At 39.2% G+C, this 25,523-nt stretch overlaps 1 protein-coding gene across 6 annotated transcripts in view; it reads right to left on the bottom strand.

The window, feature by feature from the left end:
* PCSK5 (proprotein convertase subtilisin/kexin type 5) overlaps positions 1-25,523 on the bottom strand; it is a 514,258-nt gene that overhangs the window by 372,318 nt on the left and 116,417 nt on the right. For all 6 annotated transcript variants that reach the window (XM_025281624.3, XM_044939958.2, XM_025281617.3 and 3 more), the window contains exon 4: positions 872-1,015. In XM_025281624.3, coding sequence (XP_025137409.2) covers positions 872-1,015 — 144 coding nt within the window. The remainder of the gene's footprint in view (positions 1-871; positions 1,016-25,523) is intronic.

Here is a 25,523-nt window from a genome sequence, read left to right as displayed (position 1 = left end):
GGGGTCACTGACCTATTTCCAGGCAGGAAATATCACAGTGGTAAAGGGACCGAGAGGCCCCAGGGACAGAAACCAACCTGTGTCCACTGAGCACTGGGCATCAGGACTGTGGTTTTCAGTGAAAGTACTGAGTCTCAGCCCTTTCACTTGCTCTGTGATCTCAGGCTTACCGTATGTTCTGAGTCCTGGAATCATGGTTCTTTCTTAAACAAGGGAATTGACTGATTCCTGAGGACTATGGGGAGAATATTCATTATTGTCCTTTAATAGGGGTAGAGGCAGAGGAGAGACTCACAGAACAACTTGAGAAGAGTTATAAGTACGCTTTCTCCATAGGGGAAGGCGGGCGTGTTATCTGGCTGCATGGATGAACTGCGGGAGGAGCAGCTGTTGGCAGCAGCAGCTGGGGTTTCTGCTACCTTATCACCTGCTTTTTGTCATCACAATATCAAAGGCACAGGAAAGTGGATAGCATTATCTCCTGATTCCTGTCCTCTGAGAGTGAATCTTCTGTAAGATGGGAGCAATACATAACAGCTATTTTTCAGTGACTTTCCTCATTCTGTTGTTGTTTAGTCACTAAGTTGTGTCTGACTCTTTTGTGACCCCGTGGACTGTAGATGGACTGTGGACTGTCAGGCTCCTCTGTCCATGGGACTTCCCAGGCAAGAATACTGGAGTTGGTTACCATTTCCTTCTCTAGGGGATCTTCCTAACCCAGGGATGGCACCTGCATCTCCTGCATTGGCAGGTGGAATATTTACCCCGAGCCACCTGGGAACGCTCCATGCTTTCCCCCATTTTGATCATCCTCACATGAGTTCCACTGTTTCCCGGGAGGGAAGGCACTGTGGCCACAGTAAACACTCACATAGTTTTGCATCAGATCTGGATGGGTCCTCTCAATGCCGTCGTCCAGGATAGTGACCACGATGTTCTTTCCCGTGTAGCCTCTCTTCCAGGCTCCTTCGATGTTCATGTCTGACTGGCAGGGATGTGTGTTGTCACTGCAGTGCTAAAGGAGGAAGAGGGAGAATTGGACATTGCAGATTACAAAAACGGAGAGGAGATGGGAGAATTACCTACTTAAGACAATACATTAATTTGGTGGATTGCCTGTTCAAGTAGAAGCACAGATCTCCACCATGACAACAGGGGAAGGGGGGAAGGAGAGAGGTGAATAAGGCAAGTGAAACAGAAATCTCTTCTGCCAGTTCTGCCCTGCTCTAATACCATAGATCCTTTGGAAAAACGTGATAAAGTATTTCAACAGCAGAGCAATGAGTGCACCATTTTATTATTAGCATTTATTAATGACACATAACAAAGGCCTTGTAGCATTTCATTTATAAACCCAAACTAGATAACAGAATAACATTATAATTTCTTAACCAGGCACCTAGTAAAGCCTGGCTGCAAATGAGAAAAACCTCAGCAGCTTCTGTACAGTGTCAGCCAGAGGTGTGCCACTGCTGTGAGAAACCCATAAAAAAGAAAAAAATAACAATCTCCTCAAACTTCTTTCAGTAAATTAACAATGAGCATTGCACCGTAATTTGCAGGGGGTGAACAGAGTCATTCAGCACTACTTTGAGAAGGGAGGGAAGAAGAGTGCATAGTCCAGACGGGGGACAGACCCAGGAAAATGTGTGTGAGGGCTTTGAAGGGCAGGCTGGAGAGCCAGTGAACCTTAGCTCATTATGCATAGTGATTTCATTCCACAATGGCTACAACATACAAACACATCAAGAGATGAATTAAACCAGCAGTTCTTCCCAATATAATTGACTAGCATTCATCCAACCCACACAATTATTCCTTCAAAGTCCATCTCTGTGAAATATCCCTCTGAGTGGTATTGTTTTCCAGGTTCTTAAGGCTCAGTTAGAGGAACAAAAGGAAAGGGATGTGCCACTCTAGCCTACTGCCATGGCAACGCAAGCCACCCCAGGTCCACACCATTCACTATCTTCCTCCGGCTTTGTAACCGTTCAGCACTTCAGGAGGGGAGGAGAACGCGTGCTCTGTAGGCTCGAGGAATAATGACGACCCCACTGACACGGATTCATCTAACACATACTTTACTGAGCGCTTATTGCACGCAGGGGAATAGCAGTGAACAAGGACAATGAGGTCCCCTGTCCTCGTGACCTCTCTAAACGGGAAACCCAGATGCTAAAGAAAACAAAGACCATTTGTAGCACTCCTTATGTTGTAAAGGAATTAAAGAGGGTAATATGGCAGTCAATACTGAGGGGACTGAGTACACACCTCTCTCGGAAGGATGGTCGAAAAAAGACCCCAGCTTTTGAGAAAGTGAAATGTAAGTTATGTCTGAAGAGAAAGAGCTGGCTTGCCCAAGAGCTCAGAGCTCGTCTTGGTACTGCTTGTGCTTAGTAGCTCAGTCGTGTCCAACTCTTTGCAACCCCACAGAATGCAGCTTGCCAAGCTCCTCCATCCATGGGATTTTCCAGGCAAGATTAGTGGATGTGAGGGGAAATGGCACAGAAGGTAGCAGGTTAGAAGGGATAACAGAAGTCAGGTCATCCTGAGCTTTGTAGCCATGACTTGACTTCTATTTTAAATACAACCTAAATGAAAGTCCTTGAGAGTCCCTTAGACAGCAAGGAGATCAAACCAGTCAATCCTAAAGGAAATCAACCCTGAATATTCACTGGAAGGACCAACGCTGAAGCTCCAATACTTTGGCCACCTGAGGCGAAGAGCCAACTCATTGGAAAAGACTCTGATGCTGGTAAAGACTGAAGGCAGGAGGAGAAGGGGGCGACAGAGGATGAAATGGCATCATCAACTCAATGGACATGAGTTTGAGCAAACTCTGGGAGACAGTGAAGGACAGGGAAGCCTGGTGTACTAGAGTCCATGGGGTGACAAACAGCGGACATGACTCAGCGACTGAACAGCAACAAAATGGAAGCTCGCCTCTTTCCAAATTTCATCCCTCAATGTCACATGGTAACAAGTGGCAGACACCTCTAGTATCTCCTGACACAAATTTGTTAATTTATTCTCCAAAGGAGATTGCCTTTTGTTGAACATTATAAGCACACTTGAGTAGTTTTATGGATTCATTCTAACAAATGGTATACCCATCTTTCAACACAGATAATATCAATTTTGTTGAAAATAGAGGCTTATATATTTTATGAACATTTGCAACTTTCTGTTACTTTCTTGATTCCTTCTGGCACTTGAGGCCCTGCACACACTGACCCAAATTCCATTCTCCCCCTGCTCCCCAGTTTTTGGAGTACAGCTTGGGGACAACTTCTTCCCAAAAAGCTTTCCCTCATTCTTCAGCCTAGTTGGCTATCTCTTCTCTTCGGAATGGAGACAGACAGACACATACATATATTTTGTTCTACACAATCTAACCCCTACACACTGAATTCTGCTGCACTATGGTTGACTGTTGAAACTTATATGTAAATTTTGTCTCCTTTGACTGTAAGCCCCTAGAAGACTATGCATTAAACCAATTCTAATCTAGGATTTCAGTCAATATTAGCTGATCAGTTACACCCCAAAAGTGAGGGCATATTCTCACTTTATATCACAACTGCCAAATGCTTGCTCCTCTTACCTCGTCAGAGATAGCCCAGCCAGCTAATGCTTGGTTAATAGATCACAAAAGAAATAGTGCGGGTTTCCAAAATGCCAATGTTTTTCGGAAGTCTCATTCTGGCCAACAGTTTGGGCCGCACCTCATCAAATATTTTAATTTAACAGAAAGCAACTCTGACAGGTTTCTATTTCATTTTTTCCTTTTTCAAAACCTGTTCTGGCCACCTGTGGTATCATTTGTGACATGAAGTAATGTCAATGTAGCCAAGAAGTGGGCCGGAGGAAGGAAGTGTACAGGAAATGGGTCACCCACACATGGGATGACCGTCCTGGAGTGGAAGGATGCTGCCTGAAATTGCAATTATGAAAATTGAAGAAAACCAGCCGTGTATGGAAAACATGTGTGTTCAAAGTGGAGCAATTAGGTTTCTTTCTTCCACCTCTGCTTCTGTTGAATCTGACTTCACCATTAAACATTTTTGTACCACTTTTTCTTTTCATCTGCCAACATGATACAGGAGAAAGAGGAAGGAGGGGAAATATCCACTTGATACTTTCATATGGATAATTTACTATTGCAGGTGGCTGAAATGTCAAAGAAAAAAAGATAATGAGAGCCAGGGGTGTTTATGCTAGTCATAAGATTAGTGGACCCTTAAATCAGGACCCTTTAACCTGAATGTGACCTTTAGATTTTTAATACCTATTTCAAGTGGTCCAGGCTTCCGAACATGTTTCTAATGTTGTTTCATATGCCCAAGATACCCAAAGAGCAAAGACTGAAGAGAATATTGATGTCAGTCAACATGGCCCAAGTGAAAAGGAATTAATCATTTCCTTAACCGCCTGATCAAAATGGTCTTTAAATTGGACTCTATTTATTTGACAGCAATCTATGTTAGAGCATCACCCAAAGGCCAAAGGAGCACATATTAACTATGACTTCCTCATACTCAGTCTGCCATGTTGAGAACTGGAGGAACTAATAAAACTAGTTTCTGGAATTCTGTTACCACATACGCAGTCCCCAGACTGGTATTCACAAAAGGGATGGGTCAGAAACTTCCAGCTTATTTGAAGCGGATGAAAAACACGTATTTGCGCTGTATAGGTACGATAAATATTCACAGTAAATTTATGTACCTTCAGCTTTGAAAAATGTCTTGTGTTTCAATGATGGTCTACACATAGATGACAAACTATTTAGAAAGGACACAAAGCAGCAAATATCTGCAGAAACAATGGTTACTATCTAGGTCTCTCAGTGTTCTTATCCATAAAACCTTTTATTCTTTTCAGGAATGAAATTTTAGGGAGATTGTTCTGTGAGTTCTAGAAACAGCCTCTTCCATACCAGGGCTATGAGCTATTTTGCTTATAAACCACTCTGGGTGTGTCCACTTCTCTTGTGTCTTTATAAACATATCACAGTGCTTGCTCAATGAAAGAACAGTTTGTACCCAAAATAAACACCTTTGTTATGCTCTCACCATCATTTTCTTCAGACTGGGGGGTGGGGAGGAACCCTCAGTGTCATTGTTTTTACACTTTTCCAGGTTCTTAAGGTCTCTAATGAACTGCCAATTTATATGCTGCCAATAGCCTGTTAACATTGAAAACATCTGTTGTTCATTGTCATTGATACAGTGGTTCATAAGACTGCATCTCTGACTATACAATGATAATAAAAGAGTAGAGTTAAATATAAATATCTGCTTTAAGAAACAGACTCAAAGACCCAGGAAATAAATTTATGGTTACCAAATGGGGGAAGCGAGGGAGGGATAAATTAGGATCTTGGGATTAATAGATACACACTAATTATATAAAATCGATAAACAACAAAGTCCTACTGGATAGCATAGGACACAATGTTCAATGTCTTATAATAATCTATAATGGAAAATAATCTGAAAAAAAGAAAATATATATTCTGAATACCAGAAACTAACACAACATTATAAATCAACTATACTTCAATAAAAATAATTAAAATAAAATGTAAAAATCTATTTTATAGACAAACTCAGAAACATATCTAGTTAACTTATTAAGGTGTAAATATGCCTGGAATTCTTTGTAAAATCTGGAGTCTAAGGTTCTAAGAAATGGAAAAAAATAGAATCGTTACTCCCTTAAGTGGACACAGAACTGACATCTAGATTCTTACCATAGCCAAGCATTGTACTAATCCCTTTATATGAACTAGCTTTATGTAAGACTCAGAACAGCTGGAGGGAGGTACTTTTATTATCTCCTTTTAACAGCTAAAGAACACAGGACTTAATCAGCCTTTAACCTTCTAGAGGTCAAACAGCTGGTCAATAGCAGAATTAGGATTCAAAACCAAGCAGTCCTATGGTCTAAGGAGAAATAGATTACTATGAAATGATGATTCTTTTCATTATTTTGAGATTTAGGTTAGGCAAACTTGAAAGGGCAATTGATCTTTGTAAGGATAGCTAAGATGATCTGAATAGTTTTTATTTGTGGCTGGGGCCTCAGCTGGTGGTTGGAGATTACAAATGGGGTGTAGGAAGAGAGAATGGTGTCCAACTATTTTCTAGTACATTGGTCAAATGACCCCCTATGAATCATCATGTTTTACTTCACATATTTATACTAGTATGCCAACTCTGCTGGAACCATGAATTACATCTACCATCATATGGGGCTTCCCTGGTGTCTCAGACAGTCAAGAATCTGCCTGCAATGTGGGAGACCTGGATTCAATCCCTGGGTTGGGAAGATCCCCTGGAGAAGAGAACAGCTACCCACTCCAGTATTCTGACCTAGAGAATTCCAAGGACACAGGAGCCTGGCAGGCTACAGTCCATGGGGTTGCAAAGAGTTGGACATGACTTAGTGACTAAGCACACATAATATGAGTTGACCAAATGAACTTTTTGGCCAACACAATTTAACTGGTGGAAAATTATATCTCACTCACAAAATTTTAAGAGTGTCCCACTTAATACCAAAAAATATTTTTTTAATAAAAAAAATTAGAAGAAATGTTGTATAAAAATGCCAAATAGAGGATAATGAAAATAAACCTAGCTCCTAAAATTCCACTCATAAATGAGAATCAAAAAACTGAGGCAGCATAGTCAGTGGATCTTTGACAAAGGAGTGAAGGCAATATAATGGACCTAAGATAGTCCCTTCAACAAATGGTGATGGAACAACTAGACGTCCACATGCAAAAAAACAAAAGTGGGGGGACTTCCCTGGCAGTCCACGGGTTAAGAATCCACTTGCCAATGCAGGGGACATGGGTTCAAGCTCTGGTCTGGGAAGATCCCACATGCCACGAAGCAACTAAGCCCACACGCCAACTGCTACTGAGCCTGTGTTCTAGATTCCATGTGTCATTACTGAAGCCTGGACACCCTATAAGGCGGTGATCTGCAACAAGAGAAAGTGAGAGTGAAGTCACTTCAGTCGTGTCCAACTCTTTGCGACCCCATGGACTGTAGCCTACCAGGCTCCTCCATCCATGGGATTTTCCAGGCAAGAATACTGGAGTGGTTTGCCATTGCCTTCTCCAAGAGAAGGCACCACGATGAGTAGCCCACTGTTGCAGAAGACACAGAAAGCCTGTGAGCAGTAATGAAGACCCACCACATCCAAATAAATGAATAAATAAAATTAAAAAAAAGAAAGAATCACATCTTTTGTGACAATTAACTCAAAATAGCTCATAGACTTTAATATGAAATGCAAAACTAAAACGAAATCCTAGAAGATAACATAGGAGAAAAATCTAGATGATCTTGTGTATGTTGATGACTTTTTAGATACAACACTAAGGACATAATGCATGAAAGAAATTACTGAAGAGATGGAAACTTCTGCTCCATGAAAGACAATGTCAAGAGAAGGAGAGGACAAGCCATAGGACAGGAAAAAATAGTTGCAAAAGGACTGTTGTTCAAAATGTACAAAGTACTCTCAAACTCAACGGGAAGAAAAAAAAAGTCAATTAAAAAATGAGCCAGGGACCTTTATAGACACCTCACTGAAAAAGATGATACACATAAAGTAAATAAGCATATATGAAAAGATGTTCCAAATCATATGTCACCAGAGAAATGCAGATTAAAACACCTATTAGAATGGCTAAAATCCAGAACACTGACACCACCAAATGTTGGTGAAGATGTAGAGCAACAGGAACTCTCTCATTCATTGCTGGTAGAAATTAAAACCATATAGTCACTTCAGAAGATTGCTTGGAAGTTTCTTAGAAAACTAAATATACTCTTAACTATATGGATCCAGCAACTGTGTTCCTGGGCATTTACCTAAAGTAGCCGAAAATTTAGTTCCACATAAAAACCTGCAAAGGGATACTACAGCAGCTTTATTCATAATTGCCCAAACTTGGCAGCAACCAAGATGTTTGAGGATGAATAGATAGATAAACTGTGGTGCCATGGAAAATGAAATATTATTTGGTGCTTAAAAAGAGATGAGCTAGCAAGCCATGAAAAGACTGGGAGGAAACTTAAATGCATATGACTGAGTAAAAGAAGTCAATCTGAAAAGGCTAAAAAATGTATGTTTCCAACTATATGGCATTCTGGAAAAGGCAAAACTATGGAGGAAGTAAAAAGAACAGTGGTTGATAGGGACTGAGGATCAGCGGACAAACAGGAGAGCACAAAGGATTTTTAGGGCAGTGGAAGTGCTCTGTATGAAACTATAATGATGAATACACGTCACTGTACATTTGTCTAAACCCACAAAATGAACACCACGAAGAGTGAATCTTAATGTAAACTACAGGTCTAGGGTATAAGATGTGTCAATGCAGGTTCATCAACTGTAACAAATGTATCGCTCTAGAGAGAGATGTTGATATTGAGGGAGGCTGTGTATGTGTCAGGGTAGGCGGCATATGGGAAATCTCTGTACCTTCCTCTCCATTTGTTGTGAAGTTAAAACTTCTCTTTAAAAATTAGTCTTATAGAAGAAAAGAAGATGAATTTCACAGAGCAGCCAAAGGGTAACTGGATGATCTATGAATTTAGTTTAGTGGACAAGCTTTCTCTCATTTGTAAATTTTGTGATCCTCTTTGAATCTTTCCAAGCCTGATACATCTTGAATTAGAAACTTTCAGTACTAAAAACATTTAAGAAAGCAAAAACAATAAGCCAACAACAATAACAAATCTTGTTTTCTTTAAGGAATTTCAACATGTCTTGTCTTAGTGTTTGGAGAACTGGTTTCAGCTACATTACCTGACCATGATGATAAAGGGTAACCAGTCTCCGAAACTTACTGGATATTTTTGCAACACTAAGACCAAGCTTACCTTTACATATATGGTCCTCTGCATGTGCTATGGTTCTCACTATTCTCAAATAGCTCAGATTAAAAAACCAGATCCAGATTTCAGATCTGGAAATCTGGATCTTAAACCACACCTCCTTCTCTCCTGTTTCCTTTGATTTTCACAGCACCTTGCAGTTCAGGTCATTGGTTCTGATCCACTACTTTTAATCTTTAACTCAGTTTAGATTTTCAATCTATCCTCCTGGCATTAAAACAATTTTATCAATCCCCTACTACATTCTGGCCACTATATGGTCAAAGCAATGTTATTACACTCAAGTCCTTGAAGTCAAGTTTGTATGACAAACAAGGAGCTTACTTTTCTTTCTTTCTTTTTTCCCCAAAACAACACAAGTATTGTAACAGGAGTTCTCAGGGTATTGTGGGAACATGGAACCCAGTCAGGGGAATGTGTGGGAAGGCTGAGACCACTTCTGAGAGAAAATGACATTTAAGCCCCCAAATATGAGTTGACTAGCCAGAGGGCAAGCAAGGGACAAGGAGAATGTGTTCACAGAGCTCAACCCAATGCTCTCTGACAATCTAGAGGGGTAGGAAGGGTGGGAGGTTCAAGAGGGAGGGAACATGTATATACTTATGGCTACTTCACATTGTATGGCAGAAACCAGCACAACTTTGTAAAGCAATTATCCTCCAATTAAAAATAAATTTTTAAAAAGTGGATGTGTTTATTTTTTATGAGGGTATAGAATAATCAAAGAGAGACTGGAATGCTCAAAAAATGGGAAAAAAATCAGGACCGCTGAAGGATACAGATGTGAGCGGTGGGGGAAAGATGAGAAAAATGGAAAGAGATGAAACTGGAGAGGCCAGACTGTAAACGTTCCTACAAGCCATGTTCCCCTCCCCCCCCCTAATTTTTGAGCTTTATCATAATTTGATGAAAAGACCATTCAAGAGTTGTAAGATAGGGACTGACATGGGTTGGATGCCTAAAGTGCATCTCAAACTTAATTCTCAAGAAAAACACTCACTTTCCACCCTCTCGGACCTCTCCAAAGCTGCTCAGGCCCAGGCTTCTCGTCTCCCCTACAACACTGCATGGCATCTACAGCGGCTCTCCTCTATAAACACCCATCAGCAAATCCTTCCCAACAGCTACAGAACCTGACCTCTTCCCACCATTTTCACAGCTACAAACCAACTTTAGCTACTATCATCTCTTATTCCTCTAAGGTCTATTTTGCATACAGTAGTAATAGTGATCTTTATAAACTGTGTCAGAGTTATTCTCAATAAATATTCCAATAATTCCCAGTGACTTTACCTCACACTTCCAATATACTCCCTGTCTATTCTACAGCCTATAAAGTGCTCGTGACCTGATCTGGAGCTGTCCCCCCAACCTTCTGGCCCATCCCTCTCATTCCCATTCACTCCATTCCACCACACTGTCCTCTCCCTCTCCAACCCTGACATGGAAATTTAAATAACATCCAACAGGAGTAGACTATAGTGATTGGATATGTGGATCTAAAGTTTCTTTCTGCCCAGATCCACAAGTGAATTCTTCCTAAAATATTGGTACCGTGCTGTCATTTCCCACCTCAAATCTATTTCACATACATAAAGCACTAACATCTTGGCCTCTGAGCTGCTTCACAAGCTGGCAATGAACACACACTGTCTAGTGCCATTTGTTGCCTCAAAGTGCAAATTCCCTAAGGGCCATATATATATATAGTGTATAAATTTGACAGTCTTAGCAAATTCAACGGAGAAGGCAATGGCAAGCCACTCCAGTACTCTTGCCTAGAAAATCCCATGGATGGAGGAGCCTGGTGGGCTGCAGTCCATGGGGTGGCTACGAGTCGGCCGCGACTTCACTTTCACTTTTCACTTTCATGCATTGGAGAAGGAAATGGCAACCCACTCCAGTGTTCTTGCCTGGAGAATCCCAGGGATGGCAGAGCCTGGTGGGCTGCTGTCTATGGGGTTGCACAGAGTTGGACACGACTGAAGCGACTTAGCAGCAGCAGCAGCAAATTCAAGGTCATCACCACCTGTGGCTGACAGCAAACATGGACCCAATTTCCACCACTCCCTGTGCCTATAGCACATGAACTCCTCATGAAGCAAGAGGGTTTTTCTTCACCTTTTGATTCTGGGTGGGCCTGGTGACTTGTTTTGACCAAAAGAGTGTAGCAGAAGTAACAGCGCTCCATTTGCATACTTCCTACACCCTTTCACTTGTAATTCTTCCTGGTTGCCATGTGTACAAGCCAAGGTAGCCTGCTAGAAGCTGGGAGACTATATGGAACAGATAAAACTATCCCAGCTAAACTCACACCAAACGAGTTAGCCCCCAGCTGACCTAGAATGGCTCACAGATGCATCCGTGAATCAAATTCAGCCCCAATTTCAGACATGCAGATTATAAATCCAACAAAAAGCTGTTGACTTAAACTACAAAATTTTGAGAGTGGTCTTTATAGAGCAAAAACTAACTAACACATAAAGTTATAAGTCTGAGGAAACTAAGCAAAGCCAGAAAGAAAGTGGGAGAAATCAGCAAATCAAGGTGAACTATTGATAGCTTATCTAGAAGGGAAAAAGAATTGGTTTTGTAGTTGAGGAGGAAGCACAGTAAGAACACTTAATGTATCAAATATACAATTTGAAAGCAAATTCCAAGTTCCCTGGGATTAATTCCCTTCACGGGAAGCTCAGTATTTTCCTGTTCATCCCACGCAGGCCTCATATCAGCAATTTCTAATTTTATATAGGTTTTATCTTCTCAATGAAATTTCAAGCTTCTTGTAGTAATGAAGTCGTTATTACAAATTTTAATAACCTCTGGAGTTCCTAGTAAAAATGCTCAACAATTTATAAATTGATATTCAATGGAGAAGGCAGAAGTAAATTCTGAGCTAAAATGCAGAAGAAAATTTACATAGGTAAGATGTAAATGGAGGTAATAGAAAAGGTTCAAATAAGATCTAGAAATCTTTTCTTTTGCTCATGGCTCATAATAGGGCATCTAGTTATTCAACTTTACCAACAAAAGATTTAAAAAATTCCAAAAGATTCAAGAAATAATAGGAAATGTGCAAGGACTAAAGCCTTCACCAGGAATTATACAAGAAAAAAGGCCAATCAATGAAATATTTCCTCATTCATAAAAAGCAACAAAATTGAGTCACCCATAATGTGGCTGAACCTAGAACCTGTCATACAGAGTGAAATAAGTCAGAAAGAGAAAAACAAATATTGTACATGGAACTGAAAGTCGCTCAGTCATGTCCGACTCTTTGTGACCCCATGGACTATACAGTCCATGGAATTCTCCAGGACAGAATGCTGGAATCCCTTCTCCAGGGGATCTTCCCAACCCAGGGATCGAACCCAGGTCTCCTGCATTGCAGGTGGATTCTTTACCATCTGAGCCACCAGGGAAGCCCTTGGGATAAATTAATATATATTAACACATATATATGAAATCTAGAAAAATGGTACTGATGAACCTATTTGCAGAGCAGGGATAGAGATGTAGATGGAGAGAAGAGATTTATGGACTCAGGGATGGGGGAAAGGAGGGAGTGGGACGAACTGAGATAGTAGCATTGACATATGTACACTACCATGTATAAAATAGCTAGCTAGTGGGAAGCTGCAGTATAGCATAGGAGCTCAGCTCAGTGCTTTATGACAACCTAGAGGGGTGGGATAGGGGTGGGGGGAGGGAGATTTAAGAGGGAGGGGACATATGTATACATATGACTGATTCACACTGTTGTACAGCAGAAACTAACAACTACATTCCAATAAAAAAGGACATTCATTTGGGGGTACTGAGTATACTAATGCCCTGCTAATGATGTTCAACACTCTTGGCAGATGTCAGAAGAGATGCAACACTGTGACACATGAGCCATTATCCCCTTACAGGCTGTTTGGAAGATTCTCCTGGCCAGAGAGGAATTTGGGGATGCAAGTCTGTTTCCTCTGGAACAGTACAGGGTATGATGCTTCAAAGTAAACACTTCTTGACCCTTCTCTGGTATCCGGTCTATGGCTTAATTTTAATACTATTTTTCTTCTACATCATGCAATAAATTCTTCCATGAGTTGAGGAGACATTTGGTGTTACCAAATGACTTTTCCTGATTATGAATCAAGCACCAAATATTCATAATACACTATTCTTTGTCTAAACTGTGCAATTAGTAAATTAGTAAGTTGTCTTTGCTTAGGGATATTATCAATTGAAATGTTTTCCTCAAGAGTTTATAAAGCCAAGAAATAATTCCTACACTGGAGTTCAAGAATATGAATTTGAGAAGCAACTCAGCATTATTTAATAATTATGCAAACATTAGCAAATAACAAACCTCATTAATTTCTAAAATGTAACTTCTTTGTTTACATAGTTTACAAAATTTTGCTTGCATAGAACTCTTTTACTCTCTTGTCACCTTTATGTAGAAATCTTACTCAGAAACTCTTGTCTCTTCTTTTTTCAAGATCTCAGGAAGAAAAGCCAATAGATTGGAGGACTTTGCCTTTTCTTTACAATGAGTAGGATGCAGCATACTTCGGATAGTTGGTTAGCAACTGACTTTAGAATTCAGTTGCTCCACTACTTCTATTTTTCAATAGAAGTTTTCACAGAAGTTCCGAAAAGAAATGATAGATAACATTAAAAAAAATAATATTAGAGACCTTTAAGGTCAAGGAGGAAAAATCTGAATATCATTTGAAGATATGGGATATCTTCAAATACCCTAATATGTCATATTTCTTCATTTATATTGTTTCATAAATGGCAGTATTCTTCTGAAACATAATAGTAGAGGCAGCTATTTTTCAGGCAAGGAAAAAAATCCATTTTACAGTTAGAAAAATAATGAAGAACTACTATAAACCTATTCAAGACCTTCCCAACCTTCAAGCATTCTGCCATTAGGTTTTGGCCACATAATCATTTTCTCTTAGATGGTGGATGGACAGATGAATGGACAAACAGAGGGACAAGAGTGGATAGACAGTGAAGGAAACAGACAACACATGCAGGTTTACCTTCCAAGGCTTATTATATTTTAATGTTCTTTTTTTCCAAATTTCTACTGAAGGAGGTGTACCTTTCCAGGATCCTGCAGAGCTTATGAACACTTCCACGCCCCGAAGTCGATTCTTCGAAAGGATATTTTCAATCAAGACCAAGTCAAAAAATGAAACATATGTATAAGGGAGAGGACACAGAAGGATAGACGAGGAAGAGAAGGTCAAATCTGCATGACACTGAAGCTACACACAGTCAAGTGATGTCCAGAGCTGTTAGACAGCTTCTTTCCAGAAGAACCACCGGAACTTTCCTAATAGAACATAAACTTCAGTTTCTCTATGTATTTAAAGTTAACATAGAGAGCAGCATAAATCTGGTCTTAAATAGTGGTTTCCTTAATTTTCACCTCAAGACAGTATCAAGTAGATACTTGAAAAGGACAAAAAAGGTGTGACAGTCTGTTGGACTTATATATATAAATTAATGGATATGGAATTTCAAAGTCTTTTAAGATTTTAGGTTTGCTTCTCTCTGGATATATGAGATTACTGACTCAACTTCCTGAAGGTTTGGAAGAATTTTCACTATGCTGTTTAACACGTCATTATCTCAAATATATTAGTTCTATAAGGAATCTATAATAATTGTGGTATAGAAACACTGAGAAGAGGGAGTAATATTATCAGTGTGTCAAAATTCTTATTCTTAAAATTAAGTGATTAAGTGATTATGTCACGAGAGGCAGGGTGGTCAAAGCTCACATGATCATGATTAGTTGCAGACAAAATTTGAGTTCACTTTTGCTTTCCTGTCAATACAATAGCCCACTTGGGCACCCATGAATCTTTCCTTTTTCCTGATGACATTAATTCTTCAGATATAATCTAGTCTTTATGTTTTTATAGAATCAAAGAAGAGATCTGATATTTATAATGAATCAAAAAATAATTGTACTGCTTGGAGAGAAATTCCTTAGTATTCACAAATGTGGTTTATACTGTTAACTTTTTCTTTTTCCTGTATAGTACAAACCAACAATCCCAAAATTGAATGTCTGAAAAAATTATTATGGCACATAGTTCAATGGGTTGGCAGGGTTCAGCTGGGTGGCTCTCCCTTGGGGTCTCCATGTTGCTGCAGTCAGAAGTTCACTGAGGCTACATGCATCTGAAGGCTTGACTGACATGGAAGTTTAAGATGGCTCATTCATTCACATGAACAGCTGGAGAATTTTCAACCTTCTGTGTAAGATTCAGTAATTAATTCAAACTTGTCCCAGTTGAGTTATCTGCAAGTCCTTCTGAAGGACATATTATCTATTATATAATGATTTTGTCCCATAATAGCTAGATGAATGGCAGATCCATTAACATTTCTCTAAATTGGTTAACTGTCAAAACATTTCATTCATTCACTTATGCTTTATTAGTTTGTTTTTAATTTTCCAATGCTAATTAAATGATTTCTGGATGCTAAGCTTACATCAGGGAATGAGAAAACACATGGTGTGGCCTTCAAAAAGTCTACATTCAAGTTAGAGTAGACAGATAATAGACAAATGAGATAAACAATATAATTAGAGATTATGGTAATAGATGAAAGGAGTCGACTCATTAGAAAAGACCCTGATGTTGGGAAAGATTGAAGGTGGGAGGAGAAGGGGATGACAGAGGATGCGATGGTTGGATGGCATCACTAACTCAGTAGACACGAGTTTGAGCAAGCTCTGGGAGATGATGAAGGATTAGGGAAGTCTGGTGTTCTGCAGTCCATGGGGTTACAAAGAGCTGGACACAACAGAGCAACCGAACAACATAAAGAAAATAAAAAAGAGCACTTGGATAGCAACAAGTGAAATGTGTTATTCAATTTATACCTTAAGTTCTTTACAATTTTACAGTTAATAGGTATCAGACAATAAACCCTGGCCTTAGAAAAGCAAGTTAGAGCAAAATTGAAATTTCAGGCCTATTATCATTTAAAGTTTAAAAAGTAAAACAAAAAATATTATCACATTTCAAAAACAAAGTAAAATCAAAACATTTTCTAAGACAAACCTACAACAATAAAGAGTGTGACACATGCTGCTACTGTGAGGCATCTACAGAAAAATACATCTATGCGGCAAAGCAAAAAAAAATCTCACCTCTGACAATCAGCCAAATCAATTCAGATTGCTACTAAAAAGCCTGCTTTAATATTGGTCCTTCTAGACTAAGTAAAAATCATCATTGGAATCTCCCTGACATCTTTGCTTTCATTGTCCACTTGAAGACGTAAACAAGTATAAAATCTACAAAGTGGCTTGAAAGGACAATGAAACATTTTGCTTGGACAGACCAATATGTCTAGTGCTTCTTCTCCTGTGACAAGTATAGATACTTCAGAAAAGATTAAGGATTCCATAATGCATTTGATTAGCTACTCAATAAAGAAACCTACAGAGAAGATTGCCTCTTTGACTGGTGAGACTCTCCAGAGCCTAAAGTATAATGAGTAAGAAAACCAAGTCATTTGAAGTCATTTGTATCCTACACTAGTAAGCGTAATTGCTAACGTTTCCTTATTAATAAAAAATGTTGACTCCTTTAAAGAATTTAACCAAGCAACTAGCTTTAAGTGTATCCTACAGAATTCCTTCTGTGAAAGAAAAACAACAATTTCAGAAAAGTAGCTATACAAACACAGCTGAACTTTATAGTAGCTCTTATAATGGCATATTCAGGGTAAACTGGAATAGGACTCTTGTAACACAAGTCACATCGTTTTCCATTCACTAATGAAAGCACTAATGTTAACACAATTAAATCCAACACTAATGTTTCAGCATTCCACAGACACATTCACAGGACTACATACATATTTTAGAACGTAGTTTTCCAAGCATCTGTAGTCCTTCCTATCTAATTAGCAAGCTCTTTACGAGTAACTAATATAAATACTTCACAGACAACCATGGCCCAAAACATTCCCACATCTGACAGTGGTATGTTTACACCTTTGGATAGGAATTTCCAAAGTGGAAAAAGTAGAGAAAAAAATAGAGAGAGATGTTGAAAGATGGAGAATTCATGTTGGACAGATCCAAAGAGCTGCTCATCCACCATGGCAGGAACACCTACGCACTTTCCATTTGTTCAGCAGCACCTTACTTTCAGGAAAAGGGAAGAAAGCACACGATGAACTACAAAGTGACAGATCACTGTATCCAAAAGACTAACGAGAGCAAACAGGCAAAAAACAAACTGCCTTTAAAAAGATGGGGTTAATCTATAAATCCTAAAGGTACTTTTCAGTGAGAAAGGGTCTGTGTTAGTCTGGGATGTTTTTAGCTACAGAAAAGAAAGCCCAGTGAACCACAGTCACAAAGCTAATTATCACTTAAGAAATCAGCAAGCAGGGATTTCCAGTTTGGTGCAGTAGCTTAATGACATCAAGGAACCAGATTCTTTGTATTTGCTCAGCCACCATGCTTAGCTGACCTCTGTCCTCTGAAAGTGCCTCTTGGTTGCAAGATAATTGCCACCACTGCCTGTATATTCCTCACCAGTATCCCAACTGGGAACGAAGGAAGGAAGGAAGAAGTCACAAAAAGGCTTTTCCTCACAGAGGAAGAAGCCTCTCGATATTAGTAGATGTTTACTTGACAAACAGTAAAAAGTTATTTATTGTTTATCTGAAATTCAAATTTAACTGGACACTTTGTATTTTTATTTACTAACTCTGGCAATCCTTAGGACCACTAATCTAACAAAAGGTAATTTTATCAAGTGAAGAGGAACTAAAGAGCTTCTTGATGAAGGTGAAGGAGGAGAGTGCAAGAGCCAGCTTAAGACTAAATATTAAAAAATCTAAGATCATGGCATCCGGCCCCATTACTGCATGGCAAATAGAAGGGGGAAAAGTAGAAGTAGTGACAGATTTCCTCTTCTTGGCCCCTAAAATCACTGCGGACAATGACTGCAGCCATGAAGTCAGAAGACTATTGTTTCTTGGGAGGAAAGCAATGACAAACCTACACAGTGTGTTGAAAAGCAGAGACATTACTCTGCCAACAAAGGTTCGTGTAGTCAAGGCTATGGTTCTTCCCAGTGGTCACTCAGAGGTGGACTGTAAAGAAGGCAGAACGCCAAAGAATTGATACCTTCAAACTGTGGTGTGGGAGAAGACTCCTGAAAGTCCCTTGGACAGCAAGGAGATCAAGCCAGTTAATCTTAAGGGAGATCAACCCTGAATATTCACTGGAAGGATTCATGCTGAAGCGTAAGTTACAGTATTTTGGTCATCTGATGTGAACAGATGACTCACTGGAAAAATCCCTCATGCTAGGAAAGACTGAAGGCAGAAGGAGAAAAGGGCATCAGAGGATGAGATGGCTGGATGGCATCACCGATGCAATGAACATGAACTTGGGCAAACTCCAGGGGATGGTGAGGGACAGGGAGGCCTGGCATGCTGCAGTCCACGGTGTTGCAAAGAGCTGGACACAACTGGGCAACAGAACAACAACTTCTTTATAAAATGATAATAATTTGTCTTGTAGTTTAGCCAACTGCATCTATGTTTCTCAAGGAAGAATTAAGATTGCTATAGTAGAGATTTAAAGAGAAGGAAATATGCAGTGTTCACTGTTCTTCATATCCAGCATAGACTCTGAAGAATCTAATCCTGGCTCCAGTAGGATAATGAAAACCACCTAAATCTCAATTTCTGCAAAAAAAAAAAAAAAAAAATACACATACACAAATATAGATCAAATAGGAAAAAATATTAAAATACTGATAATATATCTACATCATCAGGTCAGATCAGATCAGTCGCTCAGTCGTGTCCGACTCTTTGCAACCCCATGAATCGCAGCACGCTATGCCTCCCTGTCCAACACCAACTCCCAGAGTTCACTCAGACTCACGTCCATCGAGTAAGTGATGCCATCCAGCCATCTCACCCTCTGTCGTCCCCTTCTCCTCCCGCCCCCAATCCCTCCCAGCATCAGAGTCTTTTCCAATGAGTCAACTCTTCGCATGAGGTGGCCAAAGTACTGGAGTTTCAGCTTTAGCATCATTCCTTCCAAAGAAATCCCAGGGCTGATCTCTTTCAAAATGGACTGGTTGGATCTCCTTGCAGTCCAAGGGACTCTCAAGAGTCTTCTCCAACACCACAGTTCAAAAGCATCAATTCTTCGGCGCTCAGCCTTCTTCACAGTCCAACTCTCACATCCATACATGACCACTGGAAAAACCATAGCCTTGACTAGACGGACCTTTGTTGGCAAAGTAATGTCTTTGCTTTTGAATATGCTATCTAGGTTGGTCATAACTTTCCTTCCAAGGAGTAAGCGTCTTTTAATTTCATGGCTGCAGTCACCATCTGCAGTGATTTTGGAGCCCAGAAAAATAAAGTCTGACACTGTTTCCACTGTTTCCACATCTATTTCCCATGAAGTGATGGGACCGGATGCCATGATCTTCGTTTTCTGAATGTTGAGCTTTAAGCCAACTTTTTCACTCTCCACTTTCACTTTTATCAAGAGGCCTTTGAGTTCCTCTTCACTTTCTGCCATAAGGGTGGTGTCATCTGCATATCTGAGGTTATTGATATTTCTCCCGGCAATCTTGATTCCAGTTTGTGTTTCTTCCAGTCCAGCGTTTCTCATGATGTACTCTGCATATAGGTTAAATAAACAGGGTGACAATATACAGCCTTGACGAACTCCTTTTCCTATTTGGAACCAGTCTATTGTTCCATGTCCAGTTCTAACTTGCTTCCTGACCTGCATACAAATTTCTCAAGAGGCAGATCAGATTAGCTGGGAGAAAAAAAATATAACAAACCTCAAGTTACACATTAGCAGGAGAAAAACACACAAATCCTACAGAAGCAGCTCTGGAGATGACATGGGGCAAAAAAAAGTCAGGTGAAGACTGAGCAGAGATAAAGAGAGCAGAATCCCAGTGATGATAGAACAGATAAAATAATCATGTAGTGCAAAGGAGCAGAGATTCTGGGGAGAGGGGGCAACTTGAAAGGAACACTCCTTGAAGAGGTGATAGAGAAGGATATAAGAAAGAGAAGAACAGTAGAAGTAAAGAAACAAAATAAAAAGAAAATCACAAAATCAAGACAAACTATCTTCCTTCAACTCCCTCCAAAAACATTGATCAAAACAAATAAACTTTACCAAAATACTAGCACTACTGAACTCTGGAACTTATTATCAAGTCATCCAAATTCCCACAGCTTTCTATATACAACTGCTACAAATGGGCTAAGAAAATAAAACATTTCAAAGTGAATGGAAACCAGTATAAAAATATTCATTCACTATTTCTACAAGAATATGATATACAGTGAATCTAAGTACTCCAGTTTGTAGAAATTCTGCTGAAAAATGCAAGAGGAAAAAAACTGCAACGTAACACCTGAAGCGAAGTGAAATACACTAAAATAAAAATCTGTAGATATGAAACTATAGCTCATATAAAACATTTAAAAATATACATGGACAGAAAACATAGATGTGAAACTAGAGTTGACTAATCTTGCAAATAAAGTAGAAATTAAAAATTGAGAGAGTTGATTCAACTGAAAGTATAATCAAGAACACTGAGAAAAGGCATAAATACATGAAAAGGACAAAAAAAAGGAGAAGTCAAAATGACCCAAGAGCAAGTAACTAATAAAGAAAATGGCATAAAGATCTAATTTTTAACAATACTCTTTAAAGAAAATTGATTGAAAAAAAAGAAGAGTCACTTTCAAGGAAAGAAAAATCAACCAAGATATTCTTCAAGTATCAAGGCTTTACAATTACATTAATACAATTAAGATCTCAGTTCAGTTCAGTTGCTCAGTTGTGTCTGACTCTTTGTGACCTCATGGACTGCAGCACTCCAGGCTTCCCTGTCCATCACCAACTCCTGGAGCTTACTCATGTCCATTGAGTCAGTGATGCCATCCAACCATCTTATACTCTGTCGTCCCCTTCTCCTCCTGCCTTCAATCATTCTCAGCATCAGGGTCTTTTCAAATGAGTCAGCTCTTCACATCAGAAGATCTCAGGGAAAACCACTATTGCAAGCCCCTCCTAGGTAGTCTGGTAGAGAATGTGCTTTATTCAATGAAGATGTGGCTTAGTCACTAGGTCGTCTCTGACTCTTGTGGCCCCATAAGCTGTAGCCCTCCAGGCTCTTCTGTCTACGGGATTTCCCTGACAAGAATACTGGAGTGAGTTGCCATTTCCTTCTCCAGGGGATCTTTCTGACCCAGAGATTGAACCCAGCTCTCCTGAACTGCAGGTAGATTCTTTACTGACTTAGCCACCAGGGAAGCCTATCCAATCAAGATATGACCTGCAAAATAACTGAGTGCGCACATGAAATATATATTTAATTGTAAGTTTAAGAATAAAAGCAAAGGTGGGAACAAGGATGGAAGAAGAGTAAGTATAAGGTATGTGTTCTGACAAAGTAAAAAAAATGAACATAAAATGGAAGGGGAAAAGAAATAGAAATTATAAAACCAAATAAGTTAATGAATAGTCAGTGAGGTAAGAGTTAAAGGATATGTTTTAAAGTTGATATATCAAATATAGAAGCCTAAGTGAGAAAACAGAAACTGGGAGGATTTAAGTTATTTTTAATGGTCACTCAAATAATGATATAAATCCTCCCAAAAGCCAGAAGAAATTATTTTAATAGAGCCAAAACAACCACATAATGAAACACAGTAAATGTAACACAATACAAATCATATGTAGTATAATGTGACAATAACATGACAAAATTGAGACTTTTTCATTATATCTATAAATGTAAATGATCTTAAGTCTCTCCAAAAAATGCATTAAAACTGGCTCACAAGACAGAATCTAACTCCTAAAATACAGTAATTCAAATGCCCAGGAATAAAGGGTTATTTGAATGCCAATAATACAAAAGCAGGCATTGTGATTCTGACATCAGCTAAAACACATAGAAATATAATTTCTCACATATCAAACTAGCCAAAAATGAAGCGACTGACAACAAGCAAGGTGAAGGGGGCAGGTCCTCTTGAGCGTGGCTGATGGGAATATATCTGGCCTAGCCCCTACAGAGGGGGGTCTAACATTAAAAATATATATGCATCTACCTTGTGACTGAGCAATCCCACACATAGGAATTCACTCTAAAAATACACCTCCAACAACATAAAATCATAGCACAAGGTTATTCAATGAGAAGTTATTTGTAAAAACAAAATATTGAAAACAAGCTAACTGTACATTCACTGATGTCTAATCAAATAAATTATGGTAAGTCTACCAGAACACAGCTGTAAACAAAGAATAAGGATCTCTATGAACTAACAAGGAGTAATTTCCAGGGTATATTAAGTGATAAAGGCAAAAAAGAAAAAATGCATTTATAGTATTTTATGTATCTCACTTAGATATATATGTTTTACATATTCCAAAATAAAATTAAATAACAGAGTTAAATATATAATGATGGGAGAGGGAGCTCTAAAACTGAACAGGACAGAAACAAACTAATTTGTGTCTTGATAATGACATAATCATAGAAGAAAAATGCATTTATTAAAGCAACTTTCGATTCAAGTAGTCTGACTGTATTGCCTCAGAGGGATACATTTTAAAAATAAAAAGAAATATTGAATTTCACCAGAGTATGTTTGTGGATGGTGGTGGTATTGGTATTGTAATTCCAATACATTTTTGTAAGTGCAGTACTACATTAGTGATATTGATGAGAAGTATGGTTCTCACTGGTGGTGGGGGGAGAGGGTAGAGAAATATGAAATGGGCTAAGAGGAGGAATCAGTGAACTAACATGGATGGGAATGGGCAAATTTAATTCAGATGACTATTATATCTACTACTGTGGACAAGAATCCCTTAGAAGAAATAGAGTAGCCCTCATAGCCAACAAAAGAATCCGAAATGCAGTACTTGGGAGCAATCTCAAAAATGACACAATGATCTCGGTTCATTTCCAAGGCAAACCATTCAACATCACAATAATCCAGTCTATGCCTCAACTATTGATGCCGAAGAAACTAAAGTTAAACAGTTCTATGAAGACCTACAAGATCTTTTAGAACTAACACCAAAAAAAAAAAAAAAATGCACTTTTCATCATAGGAGATTGAAATGCAAAAGTAGGCAGTCAAGCAATATCTGGAGTAACAGATAAGTTTGGTCTTGGTATACAAAATGAAGCAGGACAAAGGCTAACAGAGTTTTGCCAAGAGAACATTCTAGTCATAGCAAACACCTCTTTCAGTAACACAAAAGATAACTCTACACATGGACATCACCAGATGGTCAATAACAAAATCAGACTGATTATATTGTTTGCAGCCAAAGATGGAGAAGCTCTATACAGTTAGCAAAAACAAGACCAGGAGCTGACTGTGGCTCAGATCATGAACTCCTTATTGCAAAATTTCAGGCTTAAATTGAAGAAAGCAGGGAAAACCACTAGGCCATTCAGGTATGCCCTAAGTAAATTCTCTTATGATTATACAGTGGAGGCGATGAATAGATTCAAGGAATGAGCTCTGGTAGACAGTGTCTGAAGAACTATGGATGGAGGTGCATAACATTGTACATGAGGCAATGACCAAAACCATCCTAAAGCAAAGGAAAGGCAAGAGGGCAAAGTGGTTGTCTGAGGTAGCTTTACAAAGAGCTGAGGAAAGAAGAGAAGCAAAAGGCAAGGGAGAAAGGGAAAAATATACCCAAATGAATGCAGAGTTTCAGAGACTAGCAAGAAGAGATAAGAAAGCCTTCTTAAGTGAACAGTGCAAAGAAGTAGAGGAAAACAATAGAATGGGAAAGATTAGAGATCTCTTCAAGAAAATTAGAGATAACAAAGGAACATTTCATGAAAGGATGGGCATGATATAGGACAGAAATGGTAAGGACCTAACATTCCTTAGGTCCTTAGAAGCAGAAGAGATTAAAAAGAGATGACAAGAATACACAGAACTGTACAAAAAAGATCTTAATGACCTAGATAATCATGATAATGTGGTCACTCTCCTAAAGCCTGACATCCTGGAGTGTGAAGTCAAGTGAATCTTAGGAAGAATTACTATAAACAAGGCTAGTGGAGATGATGCAATTCCAGCTGAGCTATTTCAAATTCTAAAAGATGATGCTGTTAAAGTGTTGCACTCAGTATGTTCAGCAAATCTGGAAAACTCAGCAGTGGCCACAGGACTGGAAAAGGACAGTTTTCATTCAAATCCTAAAGAAGGGCAGTGCCAAAGAAGGTACAAACTACCATACAATTGCACTCATTTCACATGCTAGTAAGGTTATGCTCAAAATCCTTCAAGCTAGGCTTCAGCAGTACATGAACTGAAAAATTCCAGCAGAATACATCATGTGAAATATCAGGCTGGAAGACTCACAACCTGGAATCAAGATGGTCCACAGAAATAGCAACAACTTCAGATAAACAGATGATACTACTCTAATGGCAGTAAGCAAAGAGAGAACTAAACAGCCTTTTGATGAGGGTGAAAGAAGAGAGTGAAAAAGCTGACTTATAACTCAACATTCAAAAAACTAAGATCATGGCATCTGGTCCCATCACTTCATGGCAAATGGATGGTGAAAAAGTAGAAACAGTGACTGATTTTATTTTCTTGGGCTCCAAAATCAATGTGGATGGTGACTGCAGCCATCAAATTAAAAGATGCTTGCTCCTTGGAAGGAAAGCTATGACAAACCTTAGACAGTTTATTAAAAAGCAGAGACATCACTTTGCCGACCAAGGTCCATATAATCAAAGCTACAGTTTTTCCAGTAGTCATGTGTGGATGTGAGAGTTGGACCATAAAGAAGGTTGAGTGCCAAAAAATTGATGTCTTCAAATTGTGGTGCTGGAGTACAGTGTTGATATTCCCTTGGACTGCAAGGAGCTTAAACTAGTCAACCCTAAAGGAAATCAGTCCTAAATATTCATTGGAAGGACTAATATTGAAGCTGAAGCTCTGATACTTTGGCCACTTGGTGCAAAGAGCCAACTTACTGGAAAAGGCCCTGATGCTGGGAAAGATGGAAGGCCAAAGGAGAAGAGGGTGGCAGGAGATGAGATGGTTAGATACCATCACCGAGTCAATGGACATGCATCTGAGCAAACTCCAGGAGATGGTGAAGGATAGGGAAGCCTGGCAGGCTGCAGTCCATGGGGTTGCAAAGAGACATAACTTAGCGACTCAAGAACAGCAGCATATTATGGGATTAGAATTGGAAGTAACACTAATAGATATACAACCCTCATCACTGTCCACTGAAATAGCACCTACAACCAAGGATGCCCTTGCTACCAGAATCCTGACTTTTAAGTATCACTCCTCAATAAAAGAAACCATCTACTTGGAGAAATTGATTATTTATAGGTCTGAGGTAGAGAAAATACAAGGTGAACACTTTGTTGTGCCATTGAGGAGGAGGCCCTAAGGACTAAAAAAGTGATTGCGGTCTTCTCAAAAGGACTCAGGGGCAATGTGAAAGGTTGCTCACTCACCAAACTTGGGGCAATGAAAGAATCAAAA

Source organism: Bubalus bubalis, chromosome 3 (genome assembly GCF_019923935.1).
Source record: "Bubalus bubalis isolate 160015118507 breed Murrah chromosome 3, NDDB_SH_1, whole genome shotgun sequence".
Taxonomy (NCBI): domain Eukaryota; kingdom Metazoa; phylum Chordata; class Mammalia; order Artiodactyla; family Bovidae; genus Bubalus; species Bubalus bubalis.
Note: the sequence above shows the minus strand (reverse complement) of the source record. Positions and strands in the feature narration are given on the sequence as shown.